Source organism: Malaclemys terrapin, chromosome 7 (genome assembly GCF_027887155.1).
Source record: "Malaclemys terrapin pileata isolate rMalTer1 chromosome 7, rMalTer1.hap1, whole genome shotgun sequence".
NCBI lineage: Eukaryota > Metazoa > Chordata > Testudines > Emydidae > Malaclemys > Malaclemys terrapin.
The window spans coordinates 83,374,715-83,396,236 of record NC_071511.1 but is presented as its reverse complement, the minus strand read 5'-3'; the positions used below and the strand labels follow the sequence as shown (position 1 = coordinate 83,396,236).

The 21,522-nt window shown below is 36.3% G+C and overlaps 1 protein-coding gene across 6 annotated transcripts in view; it reads left to right on the top strand.

Annotated features, from left to right (window-relative positions):
- The window catches only part of HERC4 (HECT and RLD domain containing E3 ubiquitin protein ligase 4), an 84,896-nt gene that overhangs the window by 2,088 nt on the left and 61,286 nt on the right, over nucleotides 1-21,522 (top strand). For all 6 annotated transcript variants that reach the window (XM_054035210.1, XM_054035206.1, XM_054035207.1 and 3 more), the window contains exons 3-8: nucleotides 1,987-2,269; nucleotides 10,576-10,735; nucleotides 13,463-13,539; nucleotides 15,685-15,906; nucleotides 18,252-18,343; nucleotides 20,701-20,831. In XM_054035210.1, the coding sequence (XP_053891185.1) occupies nucleotides 2,044-2,269; nucleotides 10,576-10,735; nucleotides 13,463-13,539; nucleotides 15,685-15,906; nucleotides 18,252-18,343; nucleotides 20,701-20,831 (908 nt within the window). In that variant the 5' untranslated portion in view covers nucleotides 1,987-2,043. The remainder of the gene's footprint in view (nucleotides 1-1,986; nucleotides 2,270-10,575; nucleotides 10,736-13,462; nucleotides 13,540-15,684; nucleotides 15,907-18,251; nucleotides 18,344-20,700; nucleotides 20,832-21,522) is intronic.

The following is a 21,522-nucleotide window of genomic DNA, read 5'->3' as shown; positions in this document are numbered from 1 at the left end:
CTATGGGAAAAGTAACTCTCTCTGTCTGGTTATGCTTTAACCTTCTGAGACAGATAAATTGAGTTCCACATAGGTTACTATGTTTGGGTTGCTTACAGTGACACTGTGAAAGTCGATGTTCTATCTTTAGCACATTGACTTTTGGTAAAAGAAATGTTTTGCTCTGTTATCCTTGCCCATAATGTCACCCCTTTCACTATTACGCAGTGTTCAGTGTGGTAGTTGGTGACAGTGACTCTGTGTGTGATGCTGTATTTATATAGTTTGTAAAGCACATGAGGATCTTTCAGGATGTAATATTGTGTAAATGTACTATATGATAAATTTATATTGAATATTCCATTCTTCAGTCATGCTATTTTAATTACAGTGTTAATTGATGAAGAATTGCAGTAATTTTTAATCAAGAGTATTTTTAGGTTCTGTTTTGAAAATATGATGAAATTCCTCTTTCTGTGAAATCAGTTCTTGGTTTTTTTTTTTTTTTTGGTCTTTTAAATCACAAATACTTCACACACAATTGGAAACCAAAAAGTAGAGAGAAATGTTCCATTGTGTCTTCTCAAAATCTAGCTGTAGTCTGTCAATACAAACTTAAAAATGGGATCCAGGCATCAGGGAGCAGGGATGGATGAGTTTGTGTCCATGGATGTAACTTAACAAGGTGAATTCAAAGAAGTGGTTACCATCCTTGGGCCCCAGTTTACGTTGTGATTTGCCTCCATGGACACTTGTGCTCATGTGAAGCCCCAGAGAAATGCCCCGGGACGAAGCAGTCCATCTGCCTGAATCAGAGTGCAGGAGCATGGTCTAGGTTCTGATTAATTTAAAAAATACAACTTTAAAATGTCAAGTGTCAAGAAACTCATACATGGTAAATATTACAGTTATTGGCACATCAGTTTGTATTCTCAACTATACAAGTTGATAGAACATCATCGAAGCTTTTAAAGGGCATTGGCAATTTAAATGTAGCCCAACATATAAATTGTCAAAATAAGCTTTTATAAAACTGAAGACTAGAAAATGTTAGAAATCTTTCTAAATTTTCAAGAAAATACCAAAGAAATAGTTATCTTTAAACCAATAAATGTTCCCATGTGGTGACTGAAATCTAAATACTGCAATGCTTGGATCCTGATAGTGAAAGCAGGGTGGATAAAAATAAATGATTACAAAAAACAAAATCGGATATTTTAAATTTAAATAGGATTTTTTTTATTTAAATCGGGTTTTTTGGAGAGGTTTTTTCCTCAAAAAGCATTTTATCTAAAGATACCTTAATTAAATCTACATTATAGCTCCAAGATATCTCATCATAGAATAGGGATTATAAATTCTTATTCTATAGTATGAGACAATATATTCATGTAATGTTTAAGAAAAGTTTTGTAAATGAGTTCTAGTAGTTCATGGATTAGGGACCCAATCTTATGGGGCTCCAGGGGCTTCTGTATAGATTATTTAGGTTAATCTTTCTATCTACCCAATGGGACTCAGTGCTCATACCATCAGAGATGCTTAGTTTTGCAGTTCTCAAACTATGGATTTGTGTCTCCAGAGATAATATGCTTGTTAACAGCAAAAATGTTTCTAAATAAATAATATATAGAGGTGAGAAATAAGACCTCAACCCTATTGTCCCTCTGCAAATTTGTGTACACTGAGTCAGTCCCTTAACTCTCTCTAAAAGTGCAAAGTTTCAAAAAGTTGAATGAATAGAAGATTGTTGGGGGTGGAATAGATCTGGACAAGGAGAAGTCGTCTGGAGATAAATATGAGAAGGGAGGGACAGACAGTAGAAACAAAAGTGAAACTTTTTGAGTAGCATATGGACTTTCAGAAGTCTTCAGTTTCAGTTAGCAAAGATTTTGCTATAGAAAATCAAATGTTTGTTTACATATACTTTTGAATGTAGGGTGTTGCTTTAAGTATTGTCTCCTTCATAACGGTACTTTATTTTTTTCCCCCTGAACACTGTCACAGAAGGAACATTTTGAACAGTGAAGTTGCAAGATCTTACTGATCAAGACAACTGGAACCATGTTGTGCTGGGGAAATGCATCCTTTGGTCAGCTTGGATTGGGTGGAATTGATGAAGAGATTGTATTAGAACCCAGAAAAAGTGACTTTTTCCTAAATAAAAAGGTCCAAGATGTAGGATGTGGACTCAGACACACTGTTTTTGTCCTGGATGATGGAACTGTGTATACATGTGGATGTAATGATCTAGGACAATTAGGGCATGAAAAATCCAGAAAGAGACCAGGTAAGTTAAAAGAAATGAAGAGTGGATTTTGTGTGGGTTTTATTTTTAACTTTAGTTACCACATTTAGGCCTAAGAACTGCAAACATATTTACATGTGCCTAACTTTCTGTGTGTGAGTAATCCCAAGCACGTGCATATTTGCAGAATTGGGACTCTAAAGATTTCCGTTTTATGGTTTTGATTTTTGTACTTCTGTTTCGTTGTGTAGAAAGTAGTAAGGATATTAAAACCTATGAAGATATATAATTACCCAACCCAGCCTAATTGATAACATTTTATAAAAATGAGGTCTACCACTTAACTTAATTTTTCTTTTTTTTTTTTTTTTTAATTTCAGGCTATTATTACTTTATTTGTTGTACATACAGTTATCATGTCAGTTCTTAGCCATTACTTCTCTAAATCTAGTAAATATGTTATAATTTTAATAGGTTATTTTAAAAAGGTAATTACTTATGTCATGTTGCCATGTGATAGACTCATAGTCTTTAAGGCCAGAAGGCACCATCATGATCATCTATTCTGACCTCCTGCTCATTGCAGGCCACAGAACCTTAGGCCTCAATCCTGCAAATTGCTCTACACAAGTGGACCTCTGTCCCCGTCAAAGGTTCTGTATGTGGACGTGGGGGTCCCCTCTGACAGAACAATTTTTAGGTTAAAGACGTTAGTTTCCACGTCCCATTGTAACTCTTAGTGCTTGGTTTTTGTTGTTGTTTAGACACGTCATTTCGCCTGGCTAAGTGGGCTGTAGTCCACGAAAGCTTATGCTCTAATAAATTTGTTAGTCTCTAAGGTGCCACAAGTACTCCTGTTCTTCTTTTTGCGGATACAGACTAACACGGCTGTTACTCTGAAACTTCCAGTTGTCTGTCATGCTTAGATCTTTCTGTAACATTCTCTAAATGAAAAACCTTTCGTTTATTATAACTAAACCATTTTCTGTTAACTTCTGTTTCTCTAACAACTCTAGTTTTAATTCTGTTCCACAGTGCTTGCCATTCTTCCTTTCTGTTTGGTGATATTGTTGGTATGTGCATGCTACACTCTTTCCTCCAGGGCACACTCAAATATTAAATATTAGATGCAAGACTGACCATGCTTTTTACAGTTTCACACCACATGTAATCACTGGTTTATAGTACTTTAGTCATTTAAGTATTCATTTACAGTATATTTACCCAGAAAATATATTAGTGAGATTACCTTGTGGAACTATACCATTATGAAAATTAATTTCATTTAATATATAGATAATTGCTTATATACTAAATAATTATCTCATAGAACAGTAGATCATGGCTACACAATTTATAGCTGCGGAGCTGCTGGGCTCTAGTGGCAATGAGGGAGACCAGCAGGGCCGTGGCCAGCGACCAAGCCAGGAACCGCAGCCAGGCAGCTCCTCTGGCGTGGCTGTGCTGCCTCTAGCCCTGCCCACTGTGGCAGGCACCAAGCTCACTGGCAGAGGTACCTGGTCACAATAACGTGTGCAAGTGGCTCGCACGCTCTCAGACAGGAGTACAAGGGCCACTTGCACACACTAGTGACAGGAGTTGCACACCGCTGCATGACTGGGACTCCTATCTGGGAGCGTGTGAGCTGCTTGCATGCACCAGCTTGACTAGAGACAGCTACCAGTGAGCCTGGTGCCCACACCAGTGGGTAGGGCTGGGGCCGGCACAGCCATGCCAGAGGAGCTGTGTGGGCTGGGTACTGGCTTCTGCGATAGTGGCAAAAGCAGTAGCATGTCGGGCCACGGTGGTTTCTGCCCCAGTTGCTGGCCATGGTCCTGCTGGTCTCGCTCGTTGTCACCAGAGCCCTGCAGCTACACTTATATCTTCATATATAAATTGTGTATCTGCACAGGGCTCTAATCATAGCACTATAATTTGCCAGTTACATGACAAACCACAATAATTTTCAGTGTCTTCCTCCGTGATTAGTCCTGAATACCTAAAATCCCCTCATTTGAATAGTTTCCTATTTTGTGTTTCTGATTTGTTGTTGCTGTTCTAAACTTAAATTACTTTATACCGTAGAGTGCCTAAGCACAATTGGCAAATTCTCAAAAAGTATGTTGATGATGTCCATAGAACAGTGGTTCCTAAACTTGTTCCATCGTGCAGGGAAAGCCCCTAGCAGGCCAGGCCGGTTCGTTTACTTGCTGTGTCCTCAGGTTTGGCTGATCGCGGCTCCCAGTGGCCGCGGTTTGCTGCCCCAGGCCAATGGGAGCTGTGGAAATCACAGCTCCCATTGGCCTGGGGCAGTGAACCGCGGCCACTGGGAAGCAGTAGCCAGTACGTCCCTCGGTCCGTGCCACTTCCCGCAGCCCCCATTGGCCTGGAGCAGCGAACCCCGGCCACTGGGAGCCGCGATCAGCCGAACCTGCGGACACGGCAAGTAAACGAACCGGCTCGGCCTGCTAGGGGCTTTCCCTGCACAAGCGGTGGAACAAGTTTGGAAACCACTGCCACGCCACAATTTCAGTTGTTGGAGGCAAAGGTGGTGGTGGTGTTCTTCTTCAATATAGTTCAAACAGCAAACATAGAGCAACATCTGGAGATTGATGTAATGTTTAACTAGATCCTCTTTCTTGTAAGTTCGAAAAGTGTCCTAATGATAGGCCTTCAAGTGGGAAACAGCCGGTCCAGGCTATTGAATTCTGAGAGGAATCAGTAAGAGTTAAATCGCTCCTCTCTTTGATGGTTGAAGAAACTGGTTCTGCTGTACTCTATAATGTGGTCTTTCTTGAGGCAGGCATGATCGTGGGACCCAGCACAGCTATCTGTGCTCCAGTGTAGAACCACTGTATCTATAGCTGTATGAATCCTTCAGCCATGTCATTGACGTGCATGTAATAAAAGCTATTTGTCTCCTAAATAATTGCATGTTAACAGATTGTCAGCCAAACCATCATTTTTGCCACAGTCCCAGTAACCCAGCTGTTCACAGTGGATATCAATGTGGAAGGTTCTGGTGGGGGGAATCTGCCTCCCACAAGTTAAGGAACATCTCCACATGATGGGGATCATGTGGCAAAAATGATGGTTTGGCCGACAATATATTAACGTGCAATTATTTAGGAGACAAAAAGAGCTTTTTATTTTCTAATTAATCATTGTGATGGGAAGGTAGTTTGTTTAAAGCAACACTCTCTTGTTTTCATTTAAAATAATTAGAAAAAATAAAATTTCTGAAACCGTACTCTGAATAGTGTGTCCTGATTTTTTAAATGAGCGTTCAGCTTCCATACTGATGTTAGGAAGGGTCTTCTGGTAAGCCTAAAAAGTCACAATGCCAAACAAATTCAGGCTCCTTCCTCTTCTCCTACTTATTATTTCTGCATTTTTCATATCAGCTTTGCTGCTTCCTAAGTTGCTTTCTAGATGGTTGATATTTAGCTTTTAAAAACTAAGTATTTTTTTATTTAAAAAAAAATTGGTAAGTGGATATTAAATTGATTAACTCAAGCTTCATTGTAATTTTAACACATGCTTCTCTAATTGCGAGCAAGCATTTGCTGGCATGAACTTGCATGTTGATTAATCTAGCAGGATCTGACTTTTGTGAATTACCTTTAAATAGCTATTCAGATCTGAATATGTTAATCTTGTCCAATAAATGACACAATTTGAAGACTGTTTGAAGACTAAGATTGTAAATAGCGTGCTTGCAATAGACATTTTTTTTTCATCTTGGTAAAATAATTAACTGACCTGGGGCCTTTATTACCTTTGCATGCAAAGCAGCAAAATGTGACAATTGTTTTTTAATACTATTCGAATTAATACAAAAGGAAGTTTCCATACTGAGACCGACTTTTAAATTGTGGCTTGTTGGAACCCCTAAGCCGCTTTAAAATACTCATGTATTTTGTATGACTTTCTGTGGCACCCATCACGGTTTTATCTGAGGATGTTCAGGCCTTTATCTAAACCCTATCATGGGATAAGAGGGAAGGTCCTCTCGTGGATCATTAACTGGTTAAAAGATAGGTCATAGGTAAATAGTTGTGTACCCCAGGAGTCTGTACTGGGACCAGTACTGTTCAATATATTCATAAATGATCCGGAGAAAGGGGGTAAATAGTGAGGTGGCAAAATTTGCAGATGATACAAAACTACTCAAGATAGTTAAGTCCAAAGCAGAGGGCAAAAGAGTTACAAAGCAGTCTTACAAAACTGGTGACTGGGCAACAAAACGGCAGATGAAATTCAGTGTTGATAAATGCAAAGTAATGCACTTTGGAAAACATAATCCCAACTATACATATAAAATGATGGGCTCTAAATTAGCTGTTACCACTCAAGAAAGAGATCTTGGAGTCATTGTGGATAGTTCTCTTGAAAACATCCACTCAATGTGCAGTGGCAGTCAAAAACGCTAACAGAATGTTGGGAATCATTAAGAAAAGTGATAGAAAATATCATTTTGCCTTATATAAATCCATGGTATGCCCACATCTTGAATACTACATGCAGATCTGGTCACCCCATCTCAAAAAAGATGTATTGGAAAAGGTTCAGAAAAGGGGCAACAAAAATTATTAGGGGGTATGGAACGGCTTCCATATGAAGAGCAATTAATAAGACTGGGACTTTTAAGTTTGGAAAAAAGATAACTAAAGGGGGATATGATAGAGGTCTATTAAAATCATGATTACTGTGAAGAAAGCATAACACAAGAACTAGGGGTCATCAAATGAAATGATTAGGCAGCAGGTTTAAAACAAACAAAAGGAAGTATTCCTTCACACAACACAGTCAACCCATGGAACTCTTTGCCAGAGGATGTTGTGAAGGCCGAGACTATAATAGGGTTAAAAAAAGAACTAGATAAGTTCATGGAGGATAGGTCCATCAAGGCTATTAGCCAGAGGTGCAAAACCATGCTCTGAAGTGTCCCTAGCCTCTGTTTGCCCGAAGTTGAGAATGGGTGACAGTGGATGGATCACTGGATGATTACCTGTTCTGTTCATTCCCTCTGAAACACTGGGCATTGGCCACCGTTGAAAGACAGGATAGTGGGCTAAATCAATCATTGGTCTGACCCAGTATGGCCATTCTGTTTTTTCCAATCCATAGATCACTGACAGTAGTTTGTAAATGAGAGGTTGTAGAACTAGATTACTGTATATGATGTACATTCTATCGTGAAGTATATACATATAGATTCTTTTAAAATATACTGTGTGCACTTTAACTATGACTTGTGTGCACAGTAATTATTCACTGAACTTTCTGTATCTCTGTCATTTTAATTTGAAAATAAACCAAACTTAAAAGACAATGTACTGGTGCAAAAATTCTGTTTTTAAGCGATATAGTGGATTGCTTTATGCACCCAAATGTATCTGTCTTAGGGGCTGCTGCATGACATTTTCCTCCTATGAAGAAAAGTGAATTTGTGAGGCTCTGTTTAATGAGCACCTGTTGGAGTTGAGAGACTGTTTGAAAGCAAGCTGTTTCTAATTTTTTAAATAACTTAAATGCACCAAATTACTAAGAGTATGAAGAGTATATCAAATTGTTCATGTTTGGAAATATTAAAAAAAACTGGTCTGAAGCCTTAAAGCCAAGTTATAATCTCCTCTTGTCGTTAGTATTTATAATAGAAATACTTGCAGGTCCTGAACTCTAGCATTTATTGCTATCTCAGTGGTTCCCAGCTGTGTGTTCCGTAAAGGAAAAGCCAAGTAGTGTGGGTAGCAGGGTCTCCTGCTTAAGTGGTTCATGGTAAGACAGAGCTGTGTAGTAGTAGTTGCATGATCTCCAAAAGGGATTCATTCTTCAAGGGCTTTAAATAGATAAAACTGAAAAATATCAACTATCTTTTTGTACCATAATCTTTCCTTATGTGGGGAGAGGTGCTGCTGTGAGCTTCGGGAAGATGACAGGACTCTTTCCCAGAAATAATTACACCCAAATAACTAGTTCGTTTTGCCTCTAGTGGTAGTGAAGCTGGGACACTAGACCAGCAGGAGACTGACAGCATAATTGCTGCAAATTGTTCTCTTTCATTTCTGCAACCTTTTAGCATTTAGTGCTGCAAGCTCCTGGATTTGTCTGGGGTTATCAGAATAAAAGCTTTCACTTTTAATGACTCTTTTTTTGTGATTACTACTGGGTTTTAATCATCTCACCAAACGGAACTTTTAAATTAGGAGCAAGCCTGAGCATGAAATTTACAAGCTATTTCTGAGTTGCAACATTTTTCTTCCTGAGCTCCTATTTTCTTTTTATCTTTTCCCCCTGTTTTTATTATTTATAAAATGACCAGATACATGAAATATTGGTCTGCCTCTTATTTGGCAGTACAGGGAATGCTTAGGGTAGAGCTACACTTACCGTTCAAGTTATTTTTATGTTCTGTAGAATGCCATGTGTGTGAGGCGAGGGCAAAAGAGAGTGGATTTCCTGTTTGTTTTCATTTACGGGCATATGTGTACTTCTGTGTGCTTGCCAACTGCTAACTTATCTATAAGCATTCTGTCACTGCTGCAGTCACTCAGTTGCCAAACTCACGTTCAGAAATTATGATTGGCTTAAAAATGATTTTTAATTTTTTTTATTAGCCTTGTGGTTTCTGAATCTTTACACTCAAGTCATGTTTTCAGACTTTTCCCAATAACCATGAGGCATAGAAAGTATGTTGTAAAAAATGAAAGTTGAGATTCAAAGGATTCCAGGATCTGGGGCTTTAAGAAAAACACAACATGTTAGAAAACTACACTTCAGATGTTCAATTATTTTGTGTTCTTCAATTTTGGGATGCCTAATTTGACATCTTGCACCTGATTTTTCAAAGGTGCTGAGGATTCACAGCTTTTGTTTAAGTCAGCACTTTAGAAAATTGAGCATAAACTGTCTAAAAATGAGCACATGATTCATGGACACTTATGAACATTTTGGTGTTAATGACAGGACTCTAATATTCCCCCATAACCTTGTTGAAGTTGAAATAAAAATTTCTGGAGGTTTCTGAACACAAGAAGTTAGAGAGGAGGAAAATACCGGGCAGTTGTTTTTAATTCCATAAATGCTACCAAAAGCAGTTTCTACTACCTTGGATTCCTGTTCTGTCTATTATGGTTTTCTTTACGTCTTCTCCTTTAAAGGGATGTTGAGAGATTTAAAAACGTCTATCTTAAAACATCTGCTTTACCTGTACTACTACTACTACTACTACTATCATAAATTATTAAAACATGAACAATTTTTAAAAAAAAATATCATTTAGTCTTAACTGTTTATGCTGTTTTACTTTTTTTGCACTTCATTTTGCTTGGAAAATTAAAGGACAGCTCAATTTAACTTTATGGTTCTCATGCAGTAGTACAGTGCTGGAGCTTTTGGGTTATTAATGCTTGAATCCAATCAACTATTATAATTGAAATTTAAAATAATTTAACGTATAGTAAATGACCTTTGAAAACATAGCTTTGATTCTAATAGGTTCTCTGTCCCTTCCATCATGTCCCAGAGTTTGGCCCTGAAACCATTCAACTAGTTCGCAGTTTTTATGAAAACCACATCTTCAATTTTATTTCTTTTTTAAATAATTTTGCTTAATTGCCCAGTTTCTCAAGTTTGCTATTGAGTGCATGGGGATGTAGCTTATTTGACCAGCACAAGTGCACACTTTGAATACAGCCAAACATATTTGAAGATATGCACACACAGAGTAGTGACAAACAAGAGGTTAACAATGGATCTTATGTCTTTAATTCACTACAGGTTTTTCAGAGGTCTGTGTGTATCTGTGCATCAAATTTAGCTTTTAGGCCCTGATCCTTCTGTGCATGCATGCAGAAGACCACCTGCGTGGAGTCCATTGCAGGATGGTGGCCTTAGTCTGTAATCTGCCTTTCTATTAAAGGACTTCTTAATGATGATGATAATCCGTGCATAATAGAATGTTTTCCTCTTTTATATAATGGCTATACATTTAATCATTCAGTAATAATCACCTTACTGTTAATTGAGTCTGTGCATTCATTTTCATAGATTTTAAGGTTAGAAGAGAACTGTTACTATTATCGTGCATTCCAGTTGATAGAATGCCCTTGTATTGTAACGATACTTTAATCCTGGTCACTGTTTTTATGGGATAATAATACGGTGAGATTTAACTTGCCCTTGTTGGATTGTTATGTCATTAATAAAGGTATTTTGGCATGCTTTTAGACTAATTTTCCGTGATATTTCATTTTAATATCTTAGTATACAATGGCAGGAATGGAAATTTTTTGTTTAACTGTAATATATTAGAACATAATTTCTTTCCTCTCTTACTTTTACAGAGCATGTTGGTGCCCTGGATGCCCAGAATATTGTGTCTGTTTCATGTGGAGAAGCCCACACACTAGCATTAAATGACAAGGGCCAAGTGTATGCTTGGGGTCTTGCTACTGATGGACAGCTTGGCTTGCCTGGAACAGAGGAATGTATCAGAATACCCAGGTAAATAAAATAGTGATCAAAGTAAAATTTGTATATATTTTTTGAAAGAAAACTTGTTACATTGAAAGACATGTAAGTGAAACTATTCAAACCGTTCCATAATTAAAGTATTTGTCAAGTAATTCTGTAAAGTATAGAAGGTTACTTTACAGCTGTGGAACCTGATGATAACAATTTTTATTACCTCCTCCCCAGTCACTCAGTGGGTTCTTGCTAATAGGCACACTTGGTAGATGAATACGTTGGAAGAGAAGGGTGGATGTTTTAAAAACACAAATTAAGATAAGTAGATGCTACTGGCTTTTATTTTTAAAACAATTGAAGTGAACTAACCTTTTAGGAACTTAGAGGGTTTTTTTTAAATAATCATGTGGGTAAAGGAAAATGGATATGTTTGCAATCTGATCTTTATTCTAATTTTACACCTGAAGTACTTAGCTGAGATGGAATAATATACCTTCTGGTTATGTAATCAAAGTGTAAGTGTGTGTGTTTTGTTTTGTTTTTTGTTTCCCCCTGAAGGGGGATATGCTTGGTTTGCATCTCCACCAAACAGTCCCTATTAACTTAAGCAATATTTTTGGCATACCTTAACCTTATGTCCCGATCCAGCACATGCTTCAACTTTACTACCATGAGTAGTTTTATTTAAATCCAATGGAAGGTTGAAATCACGGTGGTAAAGCTAAACATGTGTATGTATTTGCTGGATTGGGTTCTTAATCATCACTGTTAAGCTGTCTAGCGTGGTTCAAGAGTTTGAGTACCATCTTCAGGACAGACTGTTAAGAAGCAGGGCACAAACCCCAAACTGGTTGTAAATTCTGTACTTAGATTTCACCAACCAAGTATCGAGAATAAACTCCTCAGGCACTTTAACAGCCTAACATGGAGTGATAGAGCAGAAGACTGACTATCTTGCCACCTATGCAAGCTTGCTTTAGTGATAGATGGTCCCTTATACCAAAAATCACCACAATATTAAGGTTATGCCGAATCCCATATTAATTCCACTTTAGATCTTATAATAAAGACAACATTGGTAGCCAGTCCTATACTAAACTAACTGAAGATTTATTAACTAAGAAAAACAAATTTAGTTATTTACATGGTTAAAGCAGATAAACATACACATACTAATGAGTTAGCCTTAGGTTTCAAAAGGTGACAGAAGTTGCTGTATATGCAATCTCTATATGTCCTTTAGGGCCAAACCAGCCTATGCAGCTGGGGATCTCTGATGTATGCTTAGAAATCTTGCCAAAGTCTCAGAGTCCAAGCAGCAGAGAGCTACAGTTTCTTCTTGTGGGGTATTCTTACTCCTTTCGCCCCAGAGTTCAAGCTAATGGGATGAGTTCACACACATGTCTCCTCTTCATGGGTGAGGGGAGGAATGCAATTAACCACGTAATTGTTCTTTGATGTTTCACAATGGCTTATTTGGTTTCAGTGGGCCACCTTGGTGGGTAGGACCTAACACCTTCTATAGGAAGCCAGCATTTTTACATTAAGTAAGGCTCCTTTTTGTGTTTGACTGATGACTTGTTTACACTTACAGCACTCCAGGGGCCAATATAGCGCTTAGTGAAGATGCTATGTATGCTGATGGGAGAGCTTCTCCTTTGGAGTAGATACTCCACCTCTGGTAGTAGCTATGTCAACAGGAGAAGTCCTCTTGTCAACATAGCTCTGTCTGCACTAGGGATTAGGTTGGTATAACTGTGTTGCTCAGGAGTATGGATTTTCCACACCCCTGAGCAACATAGCTATAGTGACATAAGTTCGTAGTGTAGACCAGGGCTCATATAATTACAGAGGATTACAATGCAAACACTTACTGTAAACTTATAACATGAGATGTGGATGTTATAACTGAGATTACTACATGCAGTGTCCTACAAGCATTTAATCAAGTCTGAACACATTCTTATCAGCATAACATATATGGTAACAATACTAACACACAGGTGATCCAGACTGGTTTCCAACTATGTGTTGGTCAATATTCAGTTGAGGCCTGGAGGCCTTTGCATGGGCTGGCACCTGGTCTGCCAGCGTCAGTCACAGCATTAGTTTAAAGCAAAATGCTATGACTGATTTCATGCATCTTTATATACACTTACAGGTTTTTGAGTAAGATTGTCAGGTCAGACAGCTCACGTAAGCTTGTTATATTCCTAAGGTGAAATTCTGGCCCCACTGAGTGCAGTTTCAAAACTCTCATTGACTGCAATGGAGTGAGGATTCAAATGTATGTGGCATAAGGAAAAAACAATCTGATCCTTGTAAACCGATTGGAATTATTTGTCCAAAAAGTTGTATTAACATGATGAAGAATAACACATTTTAAAGCTTTTGGTAGATCTAGGAGGCCAATCTCCTTTTGCATCTCCCTTTCAGTGTTAGATCTTCAGGTGGATGACATCCTTGTGCCCCTGAAACAAGATAACACCAAACAAAAGTCCTAATTCTGCAGAGGAATCTCTGATTTATTAATAAAACTCAGTAACAAACTTCTGTGGGTTACAGCTAGCCAGAGTTTTGGATTAATATTTTGTAATTTACAAATTAAATTAAAAGATGTTTTATAATATTTCAAGTAGGTTTAGCTCTACTTTTGTGAAAAGGTTTAACTTGCATTTCTGTATTATTGCTCCTTCAGATGTTGTACTGTTTCGTAGTGCCAAGATCTGGTGGTCTAATTCCTTCTCCTTTTTAATCCCATAGAAATATCAAAAGCTTATCAGATATCCAAATAATGCAAGTTGCCTGTGGCTACTGTCACTCACTTGCACTCTCAAAAGGTAAGTAAAGTTGTTCTGCAGTATTTATGTGAATTTCTATTGGGTAATTCAAAAGGGTTTTTTATAGAATTTTTTTAAGAAGGAACCACATTTTAAAATATATCTCCAAGGTGCCTTTGACACTGTGCCAAGTCCTACCTCCTATTGCCTTAGCTATGTTACCTTTTTATTTAATTTAAAAAAAAAAAAAAAGGAATGTTCTGAATTTTTTTACTTGATATTTATTATAAAAACATAGCTCTGTCCTGATAGCCCTAGAATTATTTTTCTCTGCTACTCTCTAACTGACATAGAGTTAAAAGAAAATAATGAAATGTCTGACAAGTCTCCAAAATATGTAATTGTTTTACTGATGTTCTTTGAGAGTATTATGGAAATCAAAATGTGAAAATCCAATTTGTCACTTGATCTTGATGAATAAGAGCATTTTACAATGTTAAGTATGGCCCTAATCCTGCAGACATTTATGGATCTGCATAATGTCATGTGTATGAGTAGTCCCATTTATTTCAATAGGTCATTCATGTTCTCATTATTTTTTTCAGTTGTCCTGAACTGAGTCTTGCCAGCTTTGTCAGTGATGATTGTAAAGTGCCTGGTCATTGGCTGATTGGTTCATACTAGGGCTGTTAAGTGATTAAAAAAATTAATCGTTCGATTAATCGCACTGTTAAACAACAATAGAATACCGTTTATTTTAAATATTTTGGATGTTTACTACATTTTCAAATATATTAATTTCAGTTGCAACACAGAATACAAAGTGTACTGTGCTCACTTTATATTTATTTTTTTATTACAAATATTTCACTGTGTAAAAAAATATTTTTCAATTAATCTCACAAATACTGTAGTGCAATCCCTTTATCATGAAAGTTGAACTTACAAATGGAGAATTATGTAAAAAACAAACAAACCTGCATCACTTGCCTCCATCATTGTTCTTCACATCCTACGTTGTCAGCTTATATGAACCAAACCTTTATAACAGTTGTTAAATTGTTTTTGTTTGGTATATATTGAGTTTAATAATTTGGGACAAGTACATTTGATTTTTGATATATGCTATTTGAGAGTCAATTTCTGACAGGCATAGCAAAAAAAAAAAAAGTGGTATACCTACAAAGAGCTATTGTTCTTACAGAATATTTAATTTTAAAAAAAAGCTCAACACAACTGCCGTATTATCTTTGTCTACATTAGGGAAACTTTTTTAAAAATGACCATTACTAGTGCTGACTCAGTTCCACCAGTGTTAGCAACATTGGGAGTCGTAGTGTAGATGGGCCTCTAGTATTTTTAATGGTGTCGTCCAAGCCTGCTCAGAGCAGGTCTAATCAATGCCCGTGCTTAAAAAGCCAATGGCCCATCCATTCTAGGGCTTTGCAGTGTTGCTGACGTGGGTGGAGTTGAAAAAATGTTAGCAATAGTGAGTAATTTAAAACTTCCTTACTGTAGTGGACAAGGCTGCTATTTTACATTTGTGTATAGATAAGTATTTCTAACTTGAGCCAATAAAAGTGTGAAGTAGTGATGTTATCTCTGAGTAATTGGATAAAATTTGAAACTTAACATTTACTGAAAAGGCTTCAAAACTTCACATGATAATTCTTTTCTTAAACTATCCAATAGATGCCAGCTATTGTGGATAGTAGAGTAAGTTACAGAATGGTGGTTCATGCTGTAAATTATCATTTCAGTAGCAAAATTATTAAATTTATTTGAGACTAATTACATCAATATTTGTATTAATTTCAGTAGCATTTTTAATAAGTGATGGAAGCACGTACTGTTCCATTTCCATCTTACTTGATAAGGCTAATAATTAGCTGGTGCTGCTGATGTGAAAGTTATGTGCAACCTTGAAGTTTTTGAATTGATTTAAATATTAATTTCAAATTAGTCTGACATCTCGGTTTGACTTCAATCTCAAATTACAATCAGTTTTGAGTTTGAAAGACCAAATCAATAAAAATCTCTGAACTACTGAAATTATTTGAATTCCCTGTACAAAATAGTCTAGCTGTTTAATTTTTGAAAGGTCATGAGTTTGTCCTTTTTGTTAAAGGTATTGAACACAGTTATAAATTATGTTTAAAGTATGTTGATCCTGCTTCATCTTAGATCTTTTTTTCCCTTTAACAGGAAGTGAAGTTTATTCCTGGGGACAGAATAAATATGGCCAACTGGGTATAGGTTATGAATTTAAAAAGCAGACTTCACCTCAAATGATTAAGTCTTTACTGGGAATCCCTTTTGCACAAATTGCAGCAGGAGGAGCACATAGTTTTGTACTAACTCTTTCCGGAGCCATTTTTGGATGGGGACGCAACAAATTTGGTCAACTTGGTCTTAATGATGAAAATGGTGAGTAGTTGTTACTTTAAAATATTTCACACTGGAAGTCTTTATTGTGGCTCTGCCTTGTACTCGGTGTCTTGGAATAATCTTCAAATTGGAATTCTTGTCCGCATCATTGACTAGCAGAGTTATATAAACATCCTGGTCTTGTTAATTCAGTGTCTGGTTTTACATTCACCATTGCCTGGGCACCCTGGATTGAGTTTGTAACTCAAAACCCAGGACAGCTTCCCTCTTGACAGACTAAGGATGTATTTTTGTAAATTAGCAAGTAAGGCCCTGACTGCAACATTTGCATATGTGCTGAGCTTTTATCAAGTGGGACTAAAGTGTATAACCTCTGTTTCTTTTGCCCACCCCAGAATGAGATCAGGTGTAACTGGGTCCCTGGAAATGGGACAGGATCATCCAGACAGTCCTGTCAGATACTACTTATGAGAGCTGAAGTCATAGTTACATACAAAAGAGAAAATAGAAAAGAGATTGTCTCATTGCTTCATAGTAAAAGCTCTCACTGACAAAGTTGTCCTGTAATTCTGCTGAGTCTCTTTCCCTTTCTATTTATGAATGAAAAAGCGTTTGAGCTCTTTGAGCTCTCATTCTTTTTCTTTTTAACCTTTCCTTTGCCCTTTTAAATTAACTTAACAAGAATGATTCTGTTGAGTTACTTAGAACTTGAACAATCTACCTTTTGGTAAATGATCACATTTTCTTAGACTGCTTTTAACCTATAGTCTAATAGATAATCGTATACAGACAAATTTAACATATCTTTTTCATTTATATATTTGCCTTGTCTTCTGTTTTCCAACGACCCCTTTTGGGGACTGTAGTGATTATAAAATATTTCCTTTGTTTGGTCTGTTTATTTAGTAACAATTCAAAAACAAACCATGTGATGAGGAAAAATTAATGTTCCTTTCCTCTTAATGGGATTTGTCAAACAGTTTTGGACTAGTAGGTTTCAGAGTAGCAGCCGTGTTAGTCTGTATCCGCAAAAAGAACAGGAGTACTTGTGGCACCTTAGAGACTAACAAATTTATTATTATTATTATTATTATGCTCTAATAAATTTGTTAGTCTCTAAGGTGCCACAAGTACTCCTGTTCTTTTAGACTAGTAGGTTCTCTTCCCCCCGCCCCCCACCCCAAGTTTCAGGGCTTGTAGTTATGAATGTATTGTGGTGTGTGTGTGTGTGTGTGTGTGTGTGTGTGTGTATGAGAGAGAGAGACACACAATTTAGTGCTAATTATAGTCTGTAAATTAATCTACAGATGCAGAATTTATTTAATCTCAGATGAAATTAGAACAAAATGTCTAATTGTGCTGGGAACTGGTTAATGAGACAGTTAGCTATGGAAATGAGGATGTGTGTCGGTTCCATGTTAGGTGGAGAATGGGAAAAATGTATAATACTCTAAAATTTCTCAATAAAAATACAATCCAACTGAAACTTATTTCTGAAGTAATAGTTTTAAATATGGTTGTCCTTTTTACAATGAGAAGATTAGAAAGACTGAAACTGGTTTTTAGTGGTCACGTTTTCAGAGTTAATCAGTCTAGTGGAAAACGAAAACACATTGTTTTCAAATTTCATAGTCTTTGTAGATGCTCTTTAGAGTCCACATTACCCCATTTTTATCAGGCACTGATAAAGTATACATTTTTAATGTACAGAAAATTATTTTTAAATAAAGTTATACAATTGTCATTGTACATTTAAACATTTCTTTAGTATTGTTAGTTTACAAATTTTAACTTGTGCAACTAGATGACAATACTGTTTTAGTCTGTTATATCTGCAGGGAAATTAACTTCTGCTTCTAAAACGAACACTAACTCTGACATGGTCTATTGCTATAACAGTATCTCATGTGCTGTGTAAAAACATTTTTTTAAACTCCTGGAGTGTGCAAATTCAATGTAATTTTATCTCTGTACACTTTTTAAAAAAACAAATTAACATTTTTCATCATCTAAAACATATGCATGGGATAATCTCTCCTCTTCTGCATTGTCCACCTTAGGTCTAATGTACTGCATTGTATTTCATGATTTGTGGGATAAAGTTCATGAGCCAGTGCCTTTAATTTTAAGGAGTGTAAACCTTGTTTATCAAAATTCAGGATGAATATTTTTTTATATAGTATTTTTATATGGTACCTCTCACTTAATGTCTCTGTATTTTGGGTTCTTATAATTTTTGAATCCTATAGATTAATAAATTTGGGCCAAAAGATCACTAATTTTGAAAGTTAAATCTGGAGACAGAGCTTTTTGATGCAACTTCTTTTTCAAAACACGTTTTATGTACTGACATAATGTGACCAACTTTTTATTAAAACCTTCAGACAGGTATGTTCCTAATCTGCTGAAGTCCCTAAGATCTCAGAAAATTATTCACATCTGTTGTGGAGAAGATCATACAGCTGCTCTTACAAAGGTACAGTACTTAAAGTATCATCTGATTTGTTAATTTAGGCACTTCATGTAGCAGTGAACAATGCTCTTTTAAAGTCTCTAAATGCAATATTTCTGTTGCAATGTATTTCTATTTCTTAAAAGTTAGATGGATAAAATATGGCCTATGAAATCATGATAATAGTAAGAGAAAGGTTAAACATTTTAAATAAAGACCCACATTCTTCATAAGCTACATAAGCCATATTTATAGAGTACAGGCACTACAGTGGCACAGCTTTAATGCTGCAGCTACGCTGCTGTAGCACCATCGTGTAGATGCTCCCTACAATGATGGAAGAGGTTTACATGCTCCTGAGTGCCGTAGCTATGTCAACCTAACTTGTAAACATAGACCAGGCTTCAGTCTAAGATAGGGGTTCCCAAACTTGGTTTGCAGCTCCCACTGGCTGGGAACGGCGAACCGCGGCCACTGGGAGCTGCGAGCAGTTGTACCTGCGGACACTCAAGTAAACAAAGTGTCTCGCGGCCCGCCAGACGCTTACCCTGAACAAGACGCGAACCAAGTTTGGGAACCCCTGGTCTAAGATGTGTCAGCTTTACTAAAGATGAATTTGCAAGATTTTTACATTATTAAAAACACTTTGTGACCACAACATTGCTTATGGCATTATTTAAACTCTGCGATAGTTGAGCTTTAGAGTGCACTGTTCTAAATACTAACATAAACTTCTGAGCTGGATGGTTTTACTTTTACTGCATTTGTCATAAAGTTTTCCCTGACAAGGTTAGTTCCAAATTAGATTGTACAGTTGATGGATTTTATTTTAATTTAGCAGCAGTATTACTTGTAAATAGTAAGTAATTAGCAATAGTGGAAATTGTCCGACGTTATCCACAGGGTAACTACTGTGCAAGCAGTTAGAGTATGAGCTTCCTTCAGGGTTTTACCAATAGCTTCAGCCCTCTCATGAAAGAAACATCCTTTATTTGATGGGTTCTTAGTTTTATGTCATTATAGCTCAATCCTATACAGAGGTGAATACCTGAACCACAACTGACACTTAACTTCAGTTTATGTTTAAGTGCGTTATTTATTGTAGTCTCTTTTTTGTATTTTGTATAAATTTAGTTTATGAAAAATGTTCAAATAATAGAAATCTCTCCATAATTATAGGAAAAGATGTCCAATAGAAGCAATTATTTATGAACAAATATTACCCTGCAGTGTATGTGAACCAAATATTTGCACCACTATAATCCTGAGATTGAAACTGATTTCACTGATACTAATTGTCCAAGTTGAGACATGCACAGTATAAACAAAATAGTGACCAGTAAACTGTATTTTAAACTTTTTTCCTTTTACTAAGGCATTATTAGTAAAATAGTTAAATCAGATTTACAAGAAGTGTAAGTTGACACTATCCCTTTAATGTGAATGGTTAAGATATGTTAATTTACTGTAAATACTAAAACTAACATGATTTTTCTGTAGCCCTTCAAGCCCAGCAGTCCCTCTGCATAATTGCAAAATTAGGGTCTTAATATATTTCTGTGTGTGGAGGAACTAGTTGTATGTGAGAGTATTTTAAAAGCCCTTCCAGAATTTAGAAGTACCTGGCACTGTTTATTCTAATTCAGTGAATGGGGCTGTTTTTCTCAGCGGATGCTGCCATTTTAATGACGATTTCCAGCAGAGATCCAGTCTGGTGCAGAGTAGAATTGAAAGAATCAGCTTTGCAATTTTGAAAGCATTTGAATATGGAAATTTTCACAGTTGTTGTAAGGTAAGTTGCGTAACTTTTAAAAACATTTTTGATTAACATTCTTCTGTTATGGTTTTTGGTTAATTTCCTGTTAAATTAATCAAAAACATTTTTTTAAAAATAATTGAACTTGCCTTACAACCATGTTGAAACTTTTTGATATCCTGTGCTTTCAAATGATGAAGCTAATGCTTTCAATCATACTCTGCATCATTTCTTTGAGTAGGGCAGCTTCCTATTTGGAAATTATTATGAAATATATTTATGAATTAAGTTTTAGGGTTTTCCTGGGTTTTTTTGAGTTTTTATGTGCAATTGTAGTTCATCTGTGGAAAAGAGGAAAAAACAAGGTTTAGTATCATGTTAATGGCAGAATTATTGTGTAATAATGTGGAAATTTCAAGAACATTATTTAACAATGGTGTAATATATGATAGATGTACTACATTTTCATAAATGGAATTAACTTGTAACCCTGTATAGATGAGTACCCTTATTTTTCTATTCCACTATCTTGTTAAAATTATATAAACCAAGAAAGGAGAACTGTACAATAGATGATTCTTATTGTTCAATGTATTCTAATTTTAATCCAAATATATTTGTTTAGGAAGGTGGCGTTTTTACATTTGGCGCTGGAGGCTATGGACAATTGGGTCATAACTCTACCAGCCATGAAATAAACCCAAGGAAAGTTTTTGAACTTATGGGAAGCATTGTCACACAGATCGCTTGTGGGAGGTAAGTTCCATTCTGTACTAGAGCTATGAATGGCAAAAATATTTTGTACATTGAACATCCAGTTGTATAGTGAAGTACTGAACTCTGACCCTTACAGATAAGGGGTAAGGACAAAATTGTTAGACTTGAAGTACTTAAATGTGTTATCTTAAACAGTATTAAATAAAAAATGTACCACAAAGATGTATGACTCTCTAAACAGAACTGCAATAATCATTTATTTTTAACCTGTGTCCATCCTTGCCTTCCTAATTCTGGTCCTTGCATGTTAAGTGAAGGCAATAAACAGTATCTAACAAGCATTTAACAAAAACAACAACCACCACCAAACTCCAGATCCTGAACAATGAAGATGTATACGTGCCTTTATTGAGTGTAACACAAGGGCTAGAAACATACCTTTTTTTTAAATAAAAGCACTAGATGATGGCTTCAGGGCAGTGGGTGTTCAACATATATGTGTGTGTACTCTTAGTTCAAGCCAGGGAGGATATTTATCATTGTTCAGATTGTAGTAGCACCCAAAATGTAGATGCTTCCCAGACATAGCTGAAGACATTGTCCTTGTCCCAAAGATTTGGTAATCTAAAAGGACAAAGAATGGAAGAAAGATACACATAGGAGCAAAATGATCGTGCTGGTGTTAGGGATGCTTTGTTTTTTAAATATAAACTGTCCTCAATTACCATTC